The sequence below is a fragment of the Saccostrea cucullata genome, unplaced genomic scaffold (genome assembly GCF_032062105.1).
Source record: "Saccostrea cucullata isolate Sc308-1 unplaced genomic scaffold, CSIRO_AGI_Scuc_v1 ctg10879, whole genome shotgun sequence".
NCBI lineage: Eukaryota > Metazoa > Mollusca > Bivalvia > Ostreida > Ostreidae > Saccostrea > Saccostrea cuccullata.
Genome location: NW_026941134.1, coordinates 1 through 21,908, shown reverse-complemented (window position 1 = coordinate 21,908; position 21,908 = coordinate 1). Strand labels below are relative to the sequence as shown.

Sequence of the window (21,908 nt, the reverse complement as noted above, 5' to 3'; positions counted from 1 at the left end):
AAAAACTTTAAGACTGTGCAACAATATATTCAAGAAGTGGGTGAATCAGTTATGGATACTCAAAACTTCCAGAGAACTTTTGGACAGTTTGAAATCTCAAGATTTTACGAAAATCAACAGCTGAAAAACTTACGACTTTTCAACTTTATACACAACCATTCCCCACGATAAATTAAAATTAAAAAACATTTTCAATGAAAATGGAACTAAATTTACTTACCTGCTCATTGGTCATTTACAAAATTATTTTGTTAAATAACATTCTGATTGCACACATCAAAGTTGACGTCAAAGAGATGCTTGAATTTGTGATTAACAATACCTATTAGTATGTGGTTTTTGGAGACCAGGTATTCCAACAATCTATTGGAATTCCCATGGGTTCAAATTGCTCTCCGTTATTAGCAGACCTTTTTTATATTCATATGAAGCAGAATTTATGCACAATCTTATGCGTGAAAAGAAAAGAACACTTGCTGTGTCCTTCAACTAGACATTAAGATACATCGACGATGTATTGTCAGACACTTCTGTTTCATACTTGGATATTTTACTTGAAAAAGACGTTAATTGTAATCTAACAACCAAGCTATATGATAAACCTGATGATCGACTTTAACTTTTCTAACGTCAACTTCCGTTACTTATGCAGCAATATACCTTCATCACCTGCATACGGAGTATATATATCTCAGTTGATTCGTTACGCAAGAGCATGCTCTCCGCATGAACAATATATAAAGCGAGGTAAATCATTGACAAGCAAGTTGATGAAACAAGAATATCAGCAGTGTCGTGTAAAGTCATCATTTTGTAAATTTTATGGTCGATACAACGACCTTGTCAGCCAATACAATTTATCATTGAGTCAAAGGCTGACTGACGTTTTTCATACTAGTTGTTAGTCTATTATTTATACACTGAATTGACAACGGATTTTTCCGTTATTTCCTGACCATGACAATGAGCACACGACGGGTGTGACCGGTCTGCAGGGGATGCTCACTCCTCTTTGTCACCTGATCCCATCTCTGATGTTTCGTAGGTCCGTGTTTGCTCTGCTCTTATTTTGTATTGTTTTATGGACTTTGAGATTGAATATTGTTCGTTATCTCCACATCCTTCTTTCTACTGTTTTATAGACGTTGATATTGAATACTGTTCGTCATGTACATATCCTTCATTGAAAACATAAATAATGTATGCTGTCTAGGGAAGATAATGCGAGTCATTAATAAGAAGCATATCAATTATCTTTATACTAGTATTCTAGTATTATTGTAGTTATGAAGTGGGAAATAAAAAAAACAGCTCAGACTTCGAAACAATAATCAAAGAAGGATAAGAAGTTTATTGATGTCTTTTCGGTAATTATCTAATATTAATTTGAATTAAAATTGATAAATGAAAAAATGGATAAAACATATTATTGATAAATGAATGAATATGTATCATTCTTTTTAAGAAAAAATGTAATATTATTGATGAATGAATGAAGATGTATCATTCTCTTTAAGAAAAAATGTCATTTGTACTAAAACTTAGTGGAATTTTTCGATGAATTAAAACGAGATGAAGAGTTATGTGTAGAGGAGTCAAATGCTTTTTGTTTGCAACACAATCTAAGAACTCTCCCATTACAGACTAAACTTAGAAACAGAAACAAGCCCTGCAACCCATTGAGAATAGCAACAACGTATGACAGAAAAGACAGGGAGAGAAAGGAATCTACTACCTGAAAAATCCACGACAGACCCGTGAGACAAAACAGCTTCACGTACACCCACACATCTACGGCTGGTTTCCGGTTCTTCTGCGCATGTGGGGTAGTGTGTATGTGATGTACTGTAACAACAAAGAAAATAGAGTTGCTGAAACAGATTAATACCATTGGTGATATCACGGTGACAATGAAGGCTATTCTGTCATTGACGAGGTTATTCCTGTTTTCATAGCCAGTGCGATGTCCGTTAGAGATAACTAGATTTACAATGATGTGACTCAGTACAATCAACCCCGAGAAACAATAGGCATAGCAAGCATACTTTATGAATATACATGTGTTTTCTCTTTCACTTTTAATAATGTGAGTTTTGCTGGTAAAGACTCGAAACATGTGAAATGAACAGATCTGAAGCCAGAAAAATACAGACAGCCATGAAAAATGCAACGTTATGGAAGGTACAATCGCAACAGAATGGATAGCAAGAGCATAGGGCCGTGCTATAGTCATAGTTTGAGCGAAGAAGAGAGAAATAATCAGACACATGTTATTCAAGCCAGGAAGTGTTCGAAGTGTTGAGAATAAACAATAAATGATCAATGTTACCGACAGACAGATGAGAGAAATAAGAATACAGATGAAGGTTATCCACGGTAACAACAAGTTAGAATTATTCTCAATACTTCTTTTTGTCTTAAAAGTTTTTGTTAATTCGTCTGCGCATACTCTCACTGAATTGTCCGCATCAAGTAAAAACTTATCTTTTGGTAGAGTAAGGTCCATTTCTCTTATTTTGAGGGTTTCCGTGGCACTGTTGTAGACGTATTCTGAGGGATATAAGAAGACCTGCTGACAAAGAAGTAACTTATTGACATACGTCTTCCTGTACACTGAGCTCGCGAGTGTCCTGTTTCCTCCATCCATGGAAGTCTTTGTAAGCCAAGAGCTTCCTACACTCCACGAGTTTTGTAGATTCCTCGAGTTCTTTCCATGTCGCATGTCATCTGTCAAAAGACATTTCTGGAGAAAGAATGGAAAAACTGGAGTGAATAAAACTTGTGACAATTTAAACTCATATGTTAGCGAATCGAAAACAAAGTACTGCAAAGAATTAGAAAAATTCAGTAGATTTTGTTCTATCTCCAGGCGATTGACATAGCCATTAATGAATATAACTAATTGTGCGTAGACTTTAAGCCCAGTTATATCACGCTGTTGGCAAGGTTTGTTTGAAAGAAGAATGGTTTCTTCCAATTCTACTGAAGATGTTGAATTTGTAATTGACTTGATTTTCTGGTATATGGTGAATTGTAATAATTGTAGGATCCGCCATGCGTGGAGTGTTATCGGCCTGGATCCATTGTCAGTCTGATGCATCCAAAAGTACAGGACAAGTCGGAGGTTCTTTATTTGCTTCAGTAGGGAAACACATGAGTAATTTTGTAATATCTTGCCGGGATAACATGTCTTGTTTTTGCAATCATTCTAAAACAGAAATAAAAAATTATATAAAAAAAATTGACAGAATTGCCAACAGAAAACAAAACGTACTTTCAAGAAATATTTTTTTTTTTAAACTGCAGTTAATTTTTTTCATCAAATCAGTGCTGCTATAATAGAATTTAAGAGATTGTTTCACAAAATGTTTACTTTGCCATAAAAATAATTTTCCCTGTATTGAAACACTTCCAGCAAAATTGATTCAGAATTCATATTAGTAATTAACTACAATTTGAATTAAAATTCCTTTATAAGTTATGAAAACAATAATAGTGGCTATGTTTATAAAAGAAAAGTTAATAATAATAACATCAAAAAGTTTGAATTCCACAAGAATGTCTTTCAAATAAGTTAAAAGTTGAATATAATTCAAAGTGTAAGAATTCATTTAAGATATTTTATCGTTTTAACTATAAAAGAAAAGGTCCGAAAAATGAATGTTAATACAGTCAATTCTTTTTTTTTTTTTTGTTTGTATCATCCGTACTTAATGCTACATATTTATCTTTCATTAAGGTCTTCCGTTTCCAATGGAAGACCTTCTACTGATTCTGTTGGTAAAGATTATTATTCTTTTTTTCTTCTACTTCCTAGACGAAAACTTTGAAGCCTCATATCTCACTCATTTCTCAATAGATTTTGCTCAAATTTTCAGAGTTTATAGACGTTACTAAACTCTATTACAATGTTGTCTAATATTTCAAAAATTCACTTTCGGTTTTGAGTTAATTTTCTTTAAACGAAAATTTATAGACTTTCATTTCCAGATAAAGGCTCAGAGACCACAAAGGCTGGAACAGAAATTCTACTGATTTTAGATAAAAGAAGGATTGAAGTTGTGCACATCAGTTTTTGTTTTTCGATTTCTGTATTCAAAATGGTGCTATATAGGGGTCAAAAATTAGATGGCCTAAAAGAGCGAAAATTTACACATATTTTCCTTGTTTTCTTCTCAACTAAAAATATTTTGTTAAAACATATAAAACAAAATTTGTGCAGAATTACAAGATCTTCCAAATGATATCTCTGAAAAAGGGCTGACCCCTAAATTAAGGGATCTAGAGGGGCCAAAAGTTTTTTCCAGATATCTTAAAAAGTATTAAGAATTTGTCAAACATCAAAGAAGCAAAATTGTTCAAAATCTTTAGTAAAATCTATTGAGATCATTAAAATACGTCCTGTGACGTCACTTCCTGCCAAACCGGAAGTAGTCAGAAAATGCATAATTTTGCCATTCTTCACACGTTTTTGGGAAATATTTATCACTGGAAGTATAAAACTTAATTTTCCGTCCATTGACGTCACTTCCGGTCGAACAGGAAGTAACAAAAATTGCTTACTTTTGCAATTATCAACATAGATTTTGAAGATTGAAATCATTAGAAACGTCATTTTTCTTTTTTTTTAAAATAAAAGTTACTTCCGGTCAAACAGGACGGAAGACCTACTCGTTGCTTTGCAACGAGCTCAGCTCTAGTTAAAAATATCTTTTTATTAAAAAAATCAATAGTTGTAGAATGAAGAAATAATATTTCCCTTTGTTTTGGCCTTTTATCACTCACCAGAAATTGAATTGACTGATTGCTATATTATTTTATTTTACTATTTTAAAACTTGCGAAAGATTTAGCAATAAAAACTAACTCTCAGTTTGCTTAGTATACATTCTTATTGAGTTCAGAAATAAAAGTAACCCATGATACCGTATGCCCCAGCAAATTACAAAAGGGTTCACTGTGTCAAGCATTTTATGGGAAGACAAACCAAATCTAAACAATTTCCAAATTAATCTATAAAACTATTTGTTCAACTACTTTTTTACTTTGGATCTGGAACCTATCGTTTGATTTTAAAGCTATTTAAAATATCATTAATAGTATTAATATTATCATTGAATTCGACTGTTAAGCTTATTGTATATATTAATATTATTTGAATATTAAAGTGTGGAAAGGTATCATATACTGCTGAGTTCTTAATGTGATTTCATAAGTTAATTATGATTTTCAACTTAAAATATTTCTTACAAATAAAATCTTTCGCTACCTAATATAAAATCCTAAGAAAATCACTGAAACCCAAATTAACTTTAATTTTTATTCAATATTTCATGAGAAGTCCCAAACAGTTATCAAAAAAAGAGTATAGAAAGGGCAAAAGAGTGGAAAATTTTAACATCATAGAAAAAAATTTCTTTTTGTTTTCTATGTTTGATGTCTGCATTAATCAAGTTATTTCCAACCAAAATATTTAAAAACCCCCCACCAAACCTTGCAATCAATTTTAACAGTGAATAGCAAGTGATCAAATTCTTTCTCTGGACCAATATGCTAGTAATATTTGCTACAAACCTTCAGTGTGGTTTGTTGATGATCAGGAGGGCATGATTTGTATTGTTCTTGTGGTACATTGTTGGTATATACATTGAGTGCAAATATTGTCCTGAAATACGTCATACGTTCCATTTTACGGTTTCTTCCCGCAATAGTATCATAAAAACCATGTGATCCTGGAATAAAATCCATACGTGGGACAAAGAAGTTAGGATGATAACCCATGCGCGGTGGAAAAGGGTGAAAACGACCTATTTTGTCATTTCTTAATGCATAGCCATTACATCGTTCACAAAATATGTTTTTATAATTTGACGCCATTTGAACAGTAGGAAGTTTCCCGCATGCTTCCTCTGCATATTCCTGTACATTTACTTTCGTTTTCTCACAAGACGTAATGATGTCTTTAGTCTCCTTAAAAACTGGGTTACACATTTGGCAGAATGTATTTTTATAGAATTTACGATCGTTTCCTGTTCCCTCTATTACCGGAAGTCTTCCTTGACGGATTCTTTCACATGCTCGCTTAATGTCGACGTCTTCCTTACTCCAAAATCCGGTAGTGTTACAAACTTTTACATTGGGGTTTCTAACTTCACATTTCGTTGCAGAATTATAGAGCTGTAGACTTATTCTGCAGTTCATTTGTTTTAAAATGCTGATAAATGCATGGAACGAGGGAAAGTAGTCAGGGTTTATGAAATCTTTACAGAAGACTATAAGATTCCATGGCGAAACTTCTTTTTGTTTGAAGTTTGTTTTTGGCACTGTAGATGTCTTGTTTTCAACATTACAAAAGTAGCAAAATATATTTTTATACGTCGTTTTCCTTTGAGTGTCTGTAACAGGAACTGCATTTAAAAAATCGTCTGAATGTTCCTCCATACACGAGACAGACCTCCTAGTTCATAAAAGCATTTGTTTACAACTAAATTTCCGCCAATTTCAACCTGTTTTGGTGGGAAGGCATTGTTAATACAGGCAGTGACAGGATATGAGAGTGCGTGGTCAATACAACAATCTCGAAAACATCCAAGTCTACAGGAACACTGTCTTGCCATATTTCTAAGATACGTAGAGTAAAGACTCGTATTGCAGAGACCACCACCAGAAAAGGCAGTACTTTTTATCACAACACTAGTTATGTTTATATCTGACAACAAGGGCTCGATGTCTGCATTAACAATACTTTTGATGTGTTCATCAGTCCATTTCCTGTAATAATAATGTTCAAGAATTTCAGAAAACAAACTGATTTCGTACTTTATTTCAACTGCATCTTTTTTATTATTTAATAATGTAATAATTGCCTTGTATTGCTTTTCTGGAATGTCTGTGCACAGGAAGCAGAAAATATTTCTATAAGGTGATAAGGATATTGTTTCAGGGAAATATTTACAGAGTTTTGAAAACATCGGCATATCCACACAATCTTGAACTTTTAAACTGCTGTTTTGTTCTACAGAAGCCGGATTACAGATATAACAGAAAACATTTTTGAAAACGTTTTTGTACGGGATTTTGAAGCCGCTTCTACATGCAAAATCAATTGAATAATCAAAATTTTTCCAGTTTCCGGTAACGTTACAAACTGAAATAAGGCTTTCATGTTCATCAACATCACATTCTTTTCCATTTCCTCGGAAAGCAATCGAACACCCGGCTCTATTAGCTGTGTCTACTATATCATCATAGGAAGATAAATAGTTGAAATCCGTCGGTTCTTTACAATCAAAGATTAAACTCCATGGTTGAAAAGATGAGATATTATGGCAAATTGCGCAATGTTTATTCCAATATCACAGATTACTTTCCGTACTGGATACTGGCGGCAAAACAAGGCGTTCTGAAGGTCTTCTTATCTTTGAGCAATTTTCTTTCAAAGGCTGGTCGGTTTCCAGTGGACAAGACTCGATTAACTTATAAAAATATTTGTTAACACTGTTGTTCGTAACCTCGATTGATCGACAAAATTGCACACCAGCTTTGAAATAAAGGTCAGGGCAACATGGATTTTCTTCATTTGTTAAACAATGCGCTTCACATGAACACTTCGGACAAACCTGTGTTTGCAAACTAGGAATCTTTGGTAAGTTAAGGAATGAGAGAACAGACACATCACACAAAGCTGAGACTCCACACAGAGATACGTATTGTATAATCAAGTGAGTGAAGTTAAATGAGGGAATTGACTGTTCTTCGGATATACCTGGTTTCCCTACGCAAAATAACACAAGAACATACGACCAAGTCAGGAGACAAGGTACAAGATACCTGTCCAATATTTGCCGCATTGTGTTGATTTTTGTTCATTGATTCTGAAAAATAAATATCCAGATAATGTATTTATTAGATATTCTTCTAAAAAAAAAAAAGAAAAAAGAATTTAGTAACTGATTGAGAAAAACAAAAGAAATCTAATTTTTTTTTCTATACACGTGATTTATATATATATATTATATATTTATATTTATTTTATTTATATAAATATAACACAATATGAAAAAGTGAATATACCTCTTTTGAAATAAAAATTCACAACGTTAAATACTGCATTATCCTCAATTCATAAACCCCTAAAATTACTGCAGATGATAATGGCATACTGCTTAATAAGTAAAGGAAGTTGACGTCATCACGGTTATCAGAAAGCTTTGTTTGGTTAACAATTATTTCCTTTTCTTGTAAAATACGTAGACATAAAAATGAAGAGTCAATCAATTTTTTTAAATGGAATTAAAGACTGGAATTCTCAACCTGACTAGATCAAAACAATACTGTAAATCACTTTTTATTCGCGAGAACTTTATTTCCGCGTAATTACGCGAGACAGTGTGCTCGCGAAAATTTAATTCTCGCGTATAATAGTATTCCTTAAGAATACATAAAGCAATAACCATAACTCGCGAAAATTTTGTCTCGCTAATCAAGAGTCAATGACTATCTCGCGAAAATAAGGTGTCGCGAAAATTAAGTGATCTACAGTAACTAGTAAATTAGAATTTAAAAAGAGGTCAAAATACATTTCATGGAGAAACTTAAGAAAAATGCTAAAGGGGATTTTTTATACTATTAGATTTATAACTCAATTAAATTGTTTTTTCTTCTAATACAATTAAGAATTTGTATTTGAGGGGGCTCTCTAGAACGTCACAACATGGCGTATACTTCCGTAAAAACGCCATTTTGATCCCAAATGATCAGATTCAAATTCACTTAACACCGATAAATCACTGAGTATAACACAACATGCGATGTTGTGGATGGAATGTACATCATATCACACCAATTAATACGGTGTATTGCCCAATACGTATCCTTTCTTTAAAAATGAATTGTTTGTCAATCTATTCAATTTCTACTTATTTAATTATTAAATAATACATTTACAAACTTATTAGAATAAGATTTTTAGATGAGAAAAAAAATGATATAAAACACTGTTTGTCCATATGCTAATTCATCATTACGTGTCAAAACGCCATACACTCAGAAATTTATTTCTCCAATAAGCATATATGCTTTTCAGCAAAATATAACCCCCACCCCCCAAAAAAATGCAAATTTGATAAGATAAGACATATGTATTATCTTCCCATCGACTAGAGGATACTCTGTTCTCGATTTGTATACACTCAAATGAATGGTTATACCCGGTGAAATTTCGCATGACCCAAACGTTTGATCACCATTGATTGTCAGCTGTTTACAAGTATGGGAAACGTGCAGGTTTTAGACGAAGTGAGCATTTGGTTATAGGAATTTCTTTTACCGCTTTTTGGCCATTTACCATCTTAACTTGTTTTGATATATATAGCACTGTATAACACATGCAAGTTGGATAAAAACGGTAAGTAAATCTACCTTTCTCAATACCATGAATTCACTAAATACATGTCTTTGTCATTGACTGGAAACGCGATGATTTTCGCGTAAACTCATTGAAAAACAATACATGTACAAGATACGAACATCTTTCAATGTCCTTGCGTGACATTTGTTTAATACTTGTGCAAGTAGAGTTTATTTGAAGTTTCTAAAAAAAAAAATAAAGTACCACGATATTTGAGTCCACTCTTAAAGCGGTTCTCTCACACCTGAATTTTTGTGATGTTTATAAATTTTTGACAGTTTTTCAATTTTTTTTCAATTTCTTTTACGTGCTCTACGTATGAACAATTTCTTAAACGAGGTAAATTATTGACAAGCAAGTTGATGAAATAAGAATATCAACAGTCTCGTTTAAAGTCATCATTTCCTAAATTCTGTGGTTGATACAATGATCTTGTCAGCAAATACAATTTATCATTGAGTCAAATGCTGACTGACGTTTTTCATACCAATTGTTAGTCCATTATTTATGCACTGAATTGACGACGGATTTTTTCCGTTATTTCTTGATCATGACATCGAGCACACGACGGGTGTGACCGGTCGGCAGGGGATGCTCACTCCTCCATGGCACCTGATCCCACCTCTGATCTTTTTGAGGTCCGTGTTTGCTCTGCTCTTATTTTGTATATTGTTTAATGGACGTTGAGATTGAATACTGTTCGTTATCTCCATATCCTCCTTTCATTGTTTTTACACTTTGATATTATATATCTTTTCAGATATTGAAGAGGATCCAACCAGCTATTCTCAAGAAAATGCTGTTTTAGTTTTTCTTTTGTCTATTTTTGTAAATTCAAATAAAAATTATGTTGATTTTATTTTTATCTTTGTTGGTTATTATTTCAATATTTTATAACACTAAACTTTGAAGAGAAATTTAAAGCACTGGACTTTTAAAAATATAGATAGGAAGGATTTTAACAAAATAAATAAAATATTTCAAATATTTCTAAAAAATAAATTGAAGTACTTTGGAATCTTATTTTATCGGATATGGGGCCTATTATTAGAAACAAATGCATGCGACAAAAATCAGTTATACTTTACAGGTGTAGAGATCCTCCTTAATGATTAAATGATTACAGTTTTAAGCCATCTCGTTTATAGCTAGCATACTATTTATTGTTTATATTAAGTTTATTATATATGTCATATGCCAATAATTTTGTAACATGTTAAAGGGCCCCATTGGAAATAAGCCATACTGGCTTTCATGGGCTATCCTTTGGTTTAGGCATATTTAATTTAATATACTTATTTGAATTATATAAAAATAAGATTTATTAGTCAATTTGTTTTATATCTTATCTCTTAAATTATGTATATTTATAATTTTTATATTATGTTTAATACTCACACATCACCGTTCATGTAAATTGCAAAATGCCTTTACCTGAATAAAGAAAATCTTTATTATCAAAACAGACGTGTCTGTAGTTTCTTTTATTTCAAGCTCAGTGGGATATATTCTGTAGGTTATGAATTAAAATCACAATTGATAATTAATAAAAAATCCTCGATATATTGAACTTTGGAGCTGAAAACTACAGCAAGTGTTTTCTTCTCGAAAAGAAGTTATAGAATAAAATCTGCTTCATACGAATACAAAAATACATTACGTTGATAACAGAGCTTAATTGGTACAAATTATCATTGAGTCAAATGCTGACTGTTTTTCATACTATACTGAAAGGAAAAAGAAACGCAGGGTAGCATAAATTTCGATAAAAATTTGACCATATGACCGAAAATTACGAAAATTGGTCGGAAGGGAAATTTAGTTACTGTGCATCAAAATCAGTATTCAGAATTACTCAACCATAAAATTTATGACGTCACGTAGGGAAAACGCTAAAAAGCCCAAAACACGTGCAATTTGATAACAACGAGTTTGTCAACAAATCTTGTTGCATTATTTGATGCATATGAAGTATGCACATCGTTTTTCATTATTAAGAGACATTATGAATTTATTGCAATCTTGGCACAGTTTACGGAAGTTCAATGGGGTCTTGTTTTCGAATTGCCTAATTAATGAAAAAGGCAACAACGGTTTACTAAGCAGTCTCTTGTAAATTTTCCCCCATAAAACGTTTTAGCCGTTGTCAGAGAGGGTCTGGAGTGGTTTTCAATCAACCGTGACGATGACGGTAACGCGAAACAGAGTCATGTTACGAGCGAGTTATTCGTCCTGCTGTCTCTTAAATCGCCACCTTACTACCACAAAAACAGCCATTTATAGAGTAGATGATTATAATCAATACATTCGTACGAAATTTGAAAGAAAACATTTCTGCAATTTGGTTTTTTGAGCCAGTCAACTTACGGTTGTATTCCTCTCACTGGCGCATGCGCGCGCCGTTTGACTTAATTTTTTGCATGGTTACCCATGCTTAATATAACCAGGATTTGACAGATAAACACTCTGATGAAATTCCATGCAAAGGAGTGTCTGTAGTTTCTTTTATTTCAAATAACACTCTGACAAATGCACGAGATAGACATTGAAGATAATGAGAGTTTTTGATTTTCACTTTTGGGGGGTATCGTCATTTGAGCTTCAATTACTTATGAATGATTAGACAAAATCATATGAGAATTTGGTTATATCTTTTTGAAAGATGATTTTAAAAGGTAGATAGGAAAACTAAAAAGTATTTTAAGAGAAACAAATTTAATTCACCTCAAAAGTTTACCCTGCGTTTCTTTTTCCTTTCAGTATATTTGTTACAGTAGTCCAATATTCATACACTGAAATGACGGCGGATTTTTCCCGTCATTTCCCGATCATGACAAGGAGCACGAGGCGGGTGCACTCGGTCAGTAGGGGATGCTCACTCCTTCATGGCACCTGATCCCACCTCTGGTGTTTCGGAGGTCCGTGTTTGCTCCTATTTTGCATTATTTAATGGACTTTGAGATTTAATACTGTTCGTTATCTCCATATCTTTCTTTCTTGGTAGCAATGAATTTTTATTACAGATTTACAGACCTTGTCTTTTAAAACTACGTAGATGAAACATATAGAGATAAAAAGTATTCAAGATCAAAGTCCATACAACAATCCAAAATAGTAGCAGAGCAAACCCGGACCTCCAAAACATCAGAGGTAGGATCATGTGCCATTGAGTTATGAACATCCCCTGGCCATCGGTCTAATCCGCCGTTTACTCCTTGTCGCGAACAGGAAAGGATTCGAATTATTTTTTCAGAATAGTTTTGAAAATGAGGAATGACAATGAGGTATTAAAAATAATTAACTGCTGTAAATATTTAGTGAGGAATAATGGAAGGGCTTAATAAACCATTTACATGAACCCGCTTTGGGTTTCTTCCCTTCCTAAGGATTTTTATGGAGTTAATAGTTTTCATATTGCCCCTTAATCGCTTAGTGTGTGATTGCAGGGCAGTAAAGCTTAAAGATAGAAATGGAAAAATAAAGAGATTAGTATGCAAAGAGAAAAAAAAAATAAACAAACTGAAATATATTGAGGAAAAACACGAACATATAAAACAAAATTTTAAACAACAATTACTTGGTATACAAGCTTTCAAAACACGTAGACATGATTTATTACGACAAAATAAAAAAAAAAAATCCGGGAAAAATTTTAAAAGCTTTTCTTGAAGATTATTCAAAAAAGCAATAAGTATGGAATAAAATGTTTTTGTATAAACTTACGTAATAAAATAACTTACATTTACATAGAACGTTGTCCTGATCCCATTATTAGAGTGTTAATGCATGATTCCTCATTTATATATAATGTACCAGATAATTCTTTCATAAGACAAACATGTATTAATCAAATGAAAAAAAAAAAATTGCAACAAGATCAACATAGGCTAATCACGAATTGTAAATCTTCATAAAGTACACCGTAAAAATTATGACATCGATCAAAGCTGTTGTGTGCAGAGCATTTTCCGACTAATATCTTTTACAGAAGCGTAAAAATATTGTCGTAAACATTAAAAAAAATTCTATGCAGAGATATGACTGTATTCTGTTACATGTATTCATTTATACTCGCATTACAGGAAACTTTTTAAATACTCGATCAAGTATTCCTTATTCATTATGAATCTTACTTGATCTGTCCGATAAATTTCCAAATTTGGTGGCTGTTTTGCAAACATACGATTCTCTGAATATGAAATGATTGTAAATATTTGTGTGTCATTTACAAGAGAGACCTGGTCAATCAGATTTTGTTTGTAGTGTTCTTGGTGAACTGATTTATTAATTTCAACAAGTACACAATAAAAATTTACCTTCATTACATAGTTAATTTATTTTTTTTACAAGTACACAGAACAAGTACTGTATAGCAGGTTAAAATCGCGGTCGGAAAAGATCGCGATTTGTTAAATTTTCAGCAAATCGCGGTCGTTTGAATTCGCGGAAAGGTAAAAAAACATACATCTTTTAAACAGCACTTGCAAGCATTTTTCTTTAGGTATATATTGTGTGAACTGTTATTTCCAGTCTCTATCTTACGAAAGTCTATTCATGTATATCGTGCATATCAGTCAGGAAAGGCAAGTCTATATATTGTGTCAATTTTGAGCCCGATTGAATGATAACGAAACCCCGGACTAATCCCGATTTGCAGTCAAAATAATGTTACGCATTCAGAATTCTTTTTCATTTCCGAGTCCAAATAAAAAATTATGCAGTAGTCAAATTGTTGAACTTTTAATCATATAATTTCAATTAATTAATTGTCTTTACCCTTTTTACAACGCAAGTGCCTTGATTAAGGTAATGACTGAGTGATTCGCACGGGTGAAATTAAACAAGCTTGTTTTATTAGATAATTACATTGCACGTCTACTAGATGGCAAAATTACCGTAATCATTAGCTATAGAAATTAATTTAACAATTGATAAGCTTTAAAAACCCCAACAACTACGTGTTTGTAATTGATTCATACACTCGCATAATTATAAAGACAGTCTACATCTAATCACAGATGATAAGAAAATTTCAGTTTATCATTATAAATCTTTTCAAGAATTATTCACTGTATGTTGAATTCGCGGAATTTCTTTTTCCGCGAATATAGCGAATATTAACTCCGCGAGTTAATTTCCTGCTGTACAGTACACTTGATGACATTCAGTACAAAATAAACGTTCGCAGGATGACACATAAACTATCAATATTTCTATTTATGTCGCCCCGAATGAATCGTACTGTAACTGGAACAATCCTATTGGATAACTTGACGATTTCTTCACAGATTGGGGGATCTAATTTTATAACTAACTGGACCACAGTGATTGGATAACGAACCTGCTAATATCTGTTGACATTTGTTCTGGATTGCTAACGTAGTAATATATCATTGAAAAATAGATCTGATGGTGCATGTACATGCATAGCACAGCTCTGTAGTACGATTCTTTTTTTTTTTTTGGTGCCCCACCTACTTCCCCTCCTTCCCCAAATGGAAAACCCTTTGCTACAGGCCTCTATCATGCTGTATTTCGATTGTTCTTTATCAATGTAGGATAAGTAGATAACGATCAGATTCAATCTCAAAGTCCATTAAATAATGCAAAATAGGAGCAGAGCAAACACAGACCTCCAAAACATTAGAGGTGGGATCGGGTGCCATGGAGGAGTGAGCATCCCCTGCTGACCGATCACAACTGTTGCGTGCTCCTTGTCATGATCGGGAAATAACGGAAAAATCCATTTCACACGTTTCAGTGTGTAAATAATTGAATAACTATTGGTATGAAAAACGTCAATCAGCATTTGACTCAATGATAAATTGTATTTGCTCAGAAGTTCATTGTATCGACAATAGAACTGCTGAAATTCTTGTTTCGTCAACTTAATTATCAATAATTTACCTCGTTTTAGAAATTGCTCATACGTAGAGCATGCTCTTGCATAAAAAATTCAACTGACCACATAGATATTGTCAATCAGAAACTCAAGCATCTTTTTGATGTCAACTTCAGAGTTGACAAATAAATTTTTGAGTCTTTGATGCTAAAATCTAATGCCCCTGAAGACTTGTACTGTTTTATAAAAGCTAGAACTAGTCGTTGAATGAAGTATTTTTAATTCAAATTGTTAAGTTATCCTTATACGGCAAGTTCATCCAAACGAAACTTTTTAAAATATTTGTGCCATAGCATAGAATCAATGTTAAGCTTGTGAATAAAAGTATATAAGAGAAAAATTCAGATCCGCCAATGAATAGATATAAATAAGATAAGCAAATTAAAAAGCGAGCTTTGCCAATGATTGGCATATTCTAATTTGAATTGTTCTACGGGCAATTTGTCTTAATCGCTGGCTAACTTTCTAGCATTTTTGCGCATGTGTAGGCTTTTGCCCATAACATCCAATTTTACCCTGCTTATTTATTTACTGTCTGGTCCTTACTTAGGGTCCACGCAATAAATAGTTACCTGCCATTTGTTGATCATTGTTTAAACGAACTCAACAACAGGTTTTTTTCTGATATGACACGTCCTTCATTCCTAGACTTCAAGCTTCTTCCAGGCCAGAAAGGCACACCTACTCGAGACGAATTTGCAAATATATTTTAGAAAGGTTCGAGGCTGATTTACCGGACAGAGATGTATTTTATAAAGATAAATCGAGCGTTGGAAAGTGTTCTGTGGAAATTTGCCGAATTATGGTTTTTAAAAATACGTTAAGCAGTGCTACTACATGTGTATGGTGGCTGACTCGGACTTTGAGCAAATTTTGTTTGTAATTTTGCGTATTTTGCTCACCATGCCAGTTGGACCAATGTTTTGTGAAAGATCACTTTCTGCAATGACACGTCTGAAAGACTGTGGGAGATCAACAATAAATTAGGATTGCATGGTCGGCGTTGACTTGCTCTTCATTCACAGACACGAAACTGCTTCTGTTAGCAATATTGTGAAGATGTTGTTTTATTTTCTGTATATATTACTTTAATTTTGTTCTAATGGGTTTCCATACATTGGAGATTATTTGGTAAGGAATATATAAAGGGACCGGTTTGGTTAGTCGCGGGTTTGCTTTTGTCATCAATTTTGGTACACAATTTTGACGATTCGAGTGGTTGTTTTGTGCACATTTGATTATGAAGTCAGTTACGTCACAAAGGCAACCTTGCGTTGTTTCCCGTTTAACTCTCTGTCAATGACTTAAAATTTGTACGAATCAAGTAGGTTATAATACAAAGTACATGCTATTGTACGTAACCTCGTACATGTTTTATAATTCAATTTCTATCTGAATCCTGATGTGATTATGTGTAATGTCCCAGGACTAATTAAATACAATACCAAATGAAAATGAAAGGATTAATTTATATACATGTAAGTATGGTAAGTTTTACTAAACTCCTCAAAGTCAATCAGAACAAGTCAGCGTAAAAGTTATGGTTTGCAGAAAGAAAGTTATCATTAATAAAATTGCTTAGTGTAAAACTTGCGGGGTTGTATGTGCTCACGTTATTTGCAACTCAGGGAAACATGCGTATTGCATCGTGACCCCCACGCAATCGAAACTGGGGCGAAAATATGCGTATAATTTTCAGGATGAGATCAATCTTCAACACTAAAAACGGGATAAATTAATTTCATGTATTTTTCTGGGTTTTTTTATTATCATCACCATCATCGTGTAGTAACCTTGTTCTGCTGGCTAACAAATTGTGAAACGCATTTAAAACTTGGCAGTGAGATCTACATGACACTGTAAACAACTGAGTTTTTTTTCGATACTTAATTTCAAAAGCTCTTAGAGTAAAAGGTAAAAGCAAGTGTTTTACATTTTGCGTATGATATTTGGTTAAGAGAAATCGAAATTAACAAATGTTTGAGAGTTAGGGCCATATTAATTCTAGCTTGCGACTAATATAAAAAGAACATTGCAGGTATCTCCCCTCTCTCGCTAATTTTCTCAGTATCGGGAAGTTTTTTCTCTACCGTTTTCGTATAAAGCGATCAAAAATGTGTTTTATGCCTGAAATCCTATTGACCATGAATTTCCCAAAAATACAGGAACTATTATTCTATCACTTGTTGGCGCTGCATGTTAATTCTCATGCACGAGGAATGCTTATATCGTTCATTTTGACTTTGTGATCAGAATATGAATTTTACAACAATAGTGAAAATAAGTTGCTAGTCATCCTTATATGTCTCCGCAATAAGATAATGATGAATAGAATTACATTTTGCATCTATGTCGCCTTTTAGATCTTGTATATTTCAAATGTCAAGATATTTATAATTGACGTACTGTATACGTGACTACGTGCAACAAATGACGTTGTAGTTATAGATAACGTCATAAACGCAACATTTTAGCAATATAAAACCAAACTTTGAAATTATTTAGCAAAAACTCTAGCGAGAAAACAAATTGGTTTTTTATATCAATAGTTTTGAATTTACCTCATCTTGACATTTTGTAATTCCTGACTAATTCGTCTACGACTTTATGAAGTTATCCAACTTTTTTAAAAAGGAACTATTTTCACAAAAACAATTTTTCCATATATTTCAATAGTAAGGCGTTAAAAAGTTAAAAAAAATATGCCGCGTTTACAGTACTATAGCATTAAAACTACGTAGGCAAATTTAATAAAAATTACACATAATATGCTGTAAATTGGAAGGAACATTATAGCAAATTTTCAGGATATGTTTTCTCGTAAGAATTTTTATGCAGTAAACCCGCGATCTACCTTAATTAAACATCTGTATTTACTTTATTAAAAATACTTCTGCAAATAGTAATATCAGATGCATGCTGAAGTATTCAATAAATATTATGAAAAGCGATAAATTGCAAAATTTCTGTCTAGGACAAGTATTACATCTACCTTCTAAAACCCTCAAACTCATTTTACAGACCTTGATCACAATAGTTTTGCCTCACTAGGCTAGCCTTTAAAGTCAAGATAGACTCCTGGTAACGACCCTAAGGATATGTATCTACTATACAAGACAAATTGCAAAAATTCAACAAACATACATCACAGAATTATCTTTAATTTTAAGTTGTATAAGTTTTTTTGTTTCTCTGGGGATGATTATTGACTAGACTGAAGCATATTAACAGTCCAGTATTATCCTATAGTTCTATTACTGTACATTATTCAAAGATTGGAGTTCAATATACATTGTATACAAATCAGTCATCATAATCAGTCAATACAACATGAACATGAGAACTGGCCAAGAACCTCTGCTTCTTCATCCTTATCAAAAGCGGTTTATTAATAAAAAGGGTCTCTTGGAAGAAAAAACGTTTAACTAAAATTATTGGAGAGGCAGATACATAATTACAACCTTATTATACCCCCGCTCCGAAGGAGAGGGGGGTATACTGTTTTACCCTTGTGTGTCTGTCCGTGTGTCTGTGTGTCTGTGTGTCCGTGTGTCTGTGTGTCCGTCCGAAACAAATTTTTGTCACAGTTTTCTCAGCAACTACAAATCGTAGATGCTTGAAATTTTAACACAATCTTCTCTGAGGCATGCCATATGGTGGGATACATTTTCGCTCAAATCGGATATCAACTTCCTGTTTGTCTGTGCGTTTGTCCGTTTCATGCATCACAACTTTTCGTTGCAGTTTTCTCAGCAACTACTCATTGTAGATGCTTGAAATTTTAATAAATCTTTTCTGAGGCATGCCATATGGTGGGATACATTTTCTCTCAAATCGGATATCAACTTTCTGTTTGTCTGTGCGTCTGTCCGTTTCATACATAACAAATTTTTGTCACAGTTTTCTCAGCATCTACTCATTGTAGATACTTGAAATTTTAACACAATCATCTCCGACGCATGTCATATGGTGGGATACATTTTCTCTCAAATCGGATATCAACTTCCTGTTTGTCTGTGCGTCTGTCTGTTTCATACAAATTTTCGTCACAGTTTTCTCAGCAACTACTCATTGCAGGTGCTTGAAATTTTAACACATTCTTCTCTGAGGCATGCCATATGGTGGGATACATTTTCGCTCAAATCCGATGTCAACTTCCTGTTTGTCTGTGCGTCTGTCTGTTTCACACATAACAAATTTTCGTCGCAGTTTTCTCATTAGCTATTCATAACGGATGCTTGAAATTTTATTACACCCTTTGTTGAGGCATGCCATATGGTGGGATTAATTTTGATATGAATCTGATGTCAACTTCATATATTACTATGCATCAGCCTGTAATTGATCTTGTGTTTATATATTAACATGATAGTACTTATTTACATCAGAGCGGGGGTATTACTAGTTAGTATTGGCTCACAGATTTCTTGTCTTACTCGTTTTTAAAAGATACTGTTGTATTAAAGGGATTTTTGGTCAATTAAAATTATATCTATTTTTTAAAATATTATTTCTTGATTCTAAAGAATTTTATAGTCATCGGAAAACTTCCAAGGATTTTTTTTAAATCGCTGTAATTGCCTTATTTCTATCTCATCTTCCACAGTTTTGAGTTTTCACTAATATTTTTTTTCAAACCATTATCTGTTTGGAAATTTAACGTTTTCATGCATAATATATTTCTAAGAGGAATTCATGCCTCAAATGCAAATTGATTTCTATATGATCATAGCTACAATCTGTAACTATTTCTAAACATAAATATTTAATATAAGCTTTTATGAAATCAAATAAACATTGATTACATTATATATTCAAAGCCTAACAAGGAACAACTCACACGATTATAATTGGGTTCTAAACGAGTGTTAGACTCTGCTTATTTTTCAGTTACATCATCGTTTTTCTTAATTCTTCAGAGGTAATTATCATGCATCAATAATTAATGTGTACGTTTAAATTTCAAACAAGATTATTCAAAAAAATCTTTCTCTTACATTAAATTAAAAATATATTTTTTTTAGTCTGTTTGTTATACCTAATACTCTGTTAACTACAAAAGTGATGTCAATATGAAGCTGGATTTTGAAAATTATCGTTTATTTGATCAAAGTATTCCAGCTTCTAGTCATAAGATGTGTGCCTGATTGTATATATGTATTAAAATATTTGTATGTGAAAGTATTTACATGTACTACCAGCATTTTTTCTTTCTTTTTGCAATAAGAAAATATTTTTTAAAGAAAAGGATCAAGTGTAGAGTCAAGAAATTGGGAAATGCTTATATTAAATGTTGTCTATAAAAACCATACAGGTATAAGAATATTTGTAGTTCATGAAAAATGCAGGAATCTTAAAATAGATATGAAATTTTTTTTTTCCTTATGCATGACCTCCAGTATTCAGAAAATGTCCCAGATACATTTCTCCATACGCAAGAGACACGCAAGAGCATGAGCATGAACAGTTTCTAAGACGTGGTTAATTATTGACAAGCAAGTTGATGAAAAAAGAATAACAGCAGTCGCGTTTAAAGTCATCATTTCGTAAGTTTGTCAGCAAATAGAATTTATCATTGAGTCAAATGCTGACTGACGTTTTCGTACCAATTGTTAGTCCATTATTTATACACTGAATTGACGACGAATTTTTCCATTATTTCCTGATCATGACAAGGAGCACACAGCGGGTGTGACCGATCAGCAGGAGAAGCTCATTCCTCCATGGTACCTGATCCCACCTGTGATGTTTTGGAGGTTCGTGTTAGCTCTGCTCCTATTTTGTTTTGTTTTATGGACTTTGAGATTAAATATTGTTCGTTATCTCCCCATCTTTCTTTCTACTGTTTAATGGATTTTGATATTGAATACTTTTGGTTATCTTCATATCCTTCATTGAAAACATAAAGAATGTATGCTTTCTAGGGAAGATAATGCAAGTCATTAATAAGAAGAATATAAATTATCTTTATACTAGTATTCTAGTATTACTGTGGTTGTGAAGAGGGAAATAAAAAAAAAACAACTTAGACTTCGAAACAATAATCAAAGAAGGATAACAAGCTTATTGATGTGTTTTCGATTTTTCTCTAATATTTATTGAATTAAAAATGATAACTAAAAAACGATCAAATAAATAATGGATAAATGAATAAATATGTATCATTCTCTTGAAGAAAAAATGTCATTTGTACTAAAACTTAGTAGAGATTATAGATGAATTGAAATGAGATGAAGAGTTATGTGTAGAGGGATCAAATGCTTTTTGTTTGCAACACAATCTAAGAACTCTCCCATTACAGACTAAACTTAGGAATAGAAACAAGCCTTGAAGCCCATTGAGAATGGCAACAACGTATGACAGAAAAGACAGGGAGAGAAAGGCATCTACCACCTGAAAGATCCACGTTAAACCGGTGAGACAAAACAGCTTCACGTACACCCACACATCTACGGCTTGTTTCCGGTTCTTCTGCGCATGTGGGGTAGTGCGTATGTGATGCACTGTCACAACAAAGAAAACAAAGTTGCTGATACAGATTAACACCATTGGTGATATCACGGTGACAATAAAGGCAATTCTGTCATTGACAAGACTA

General features: G+C 32.9%; 1 protein-coding gene across 1 annotated transcript; it reads right to left on the bottom strand.

Moving 5' to 3' along the window:
• Nucleotides 1–1,530: 1,530 nt before the first annotated feature.
• Nucleotides 1,531–7,503, bottom strand: LOC134257267 (uncharacterized). The gene is made up of 2 exons (XM_062739909.1): nucleotides 5,574–7,503; nucleotides 1,531–3,208 (listed from the first exon to the last, which is right to left on the bottom strand). Exons 1-2 carry the CDS (start codon nucleotides 6,438–6,440, stop codon nucleotides 1,535–1,537), a joined length of 2,541 nt encoding a protein of 846 aa, XP_062595893.1. The 5' UTR covers nucleotides 6,441–7,503; the 3' UTR covers nucleotides 1,531–1,534.
• Between the last annotated feature and the right edge of the window lie 14,405 nt (nucleotides 7,504–21,908).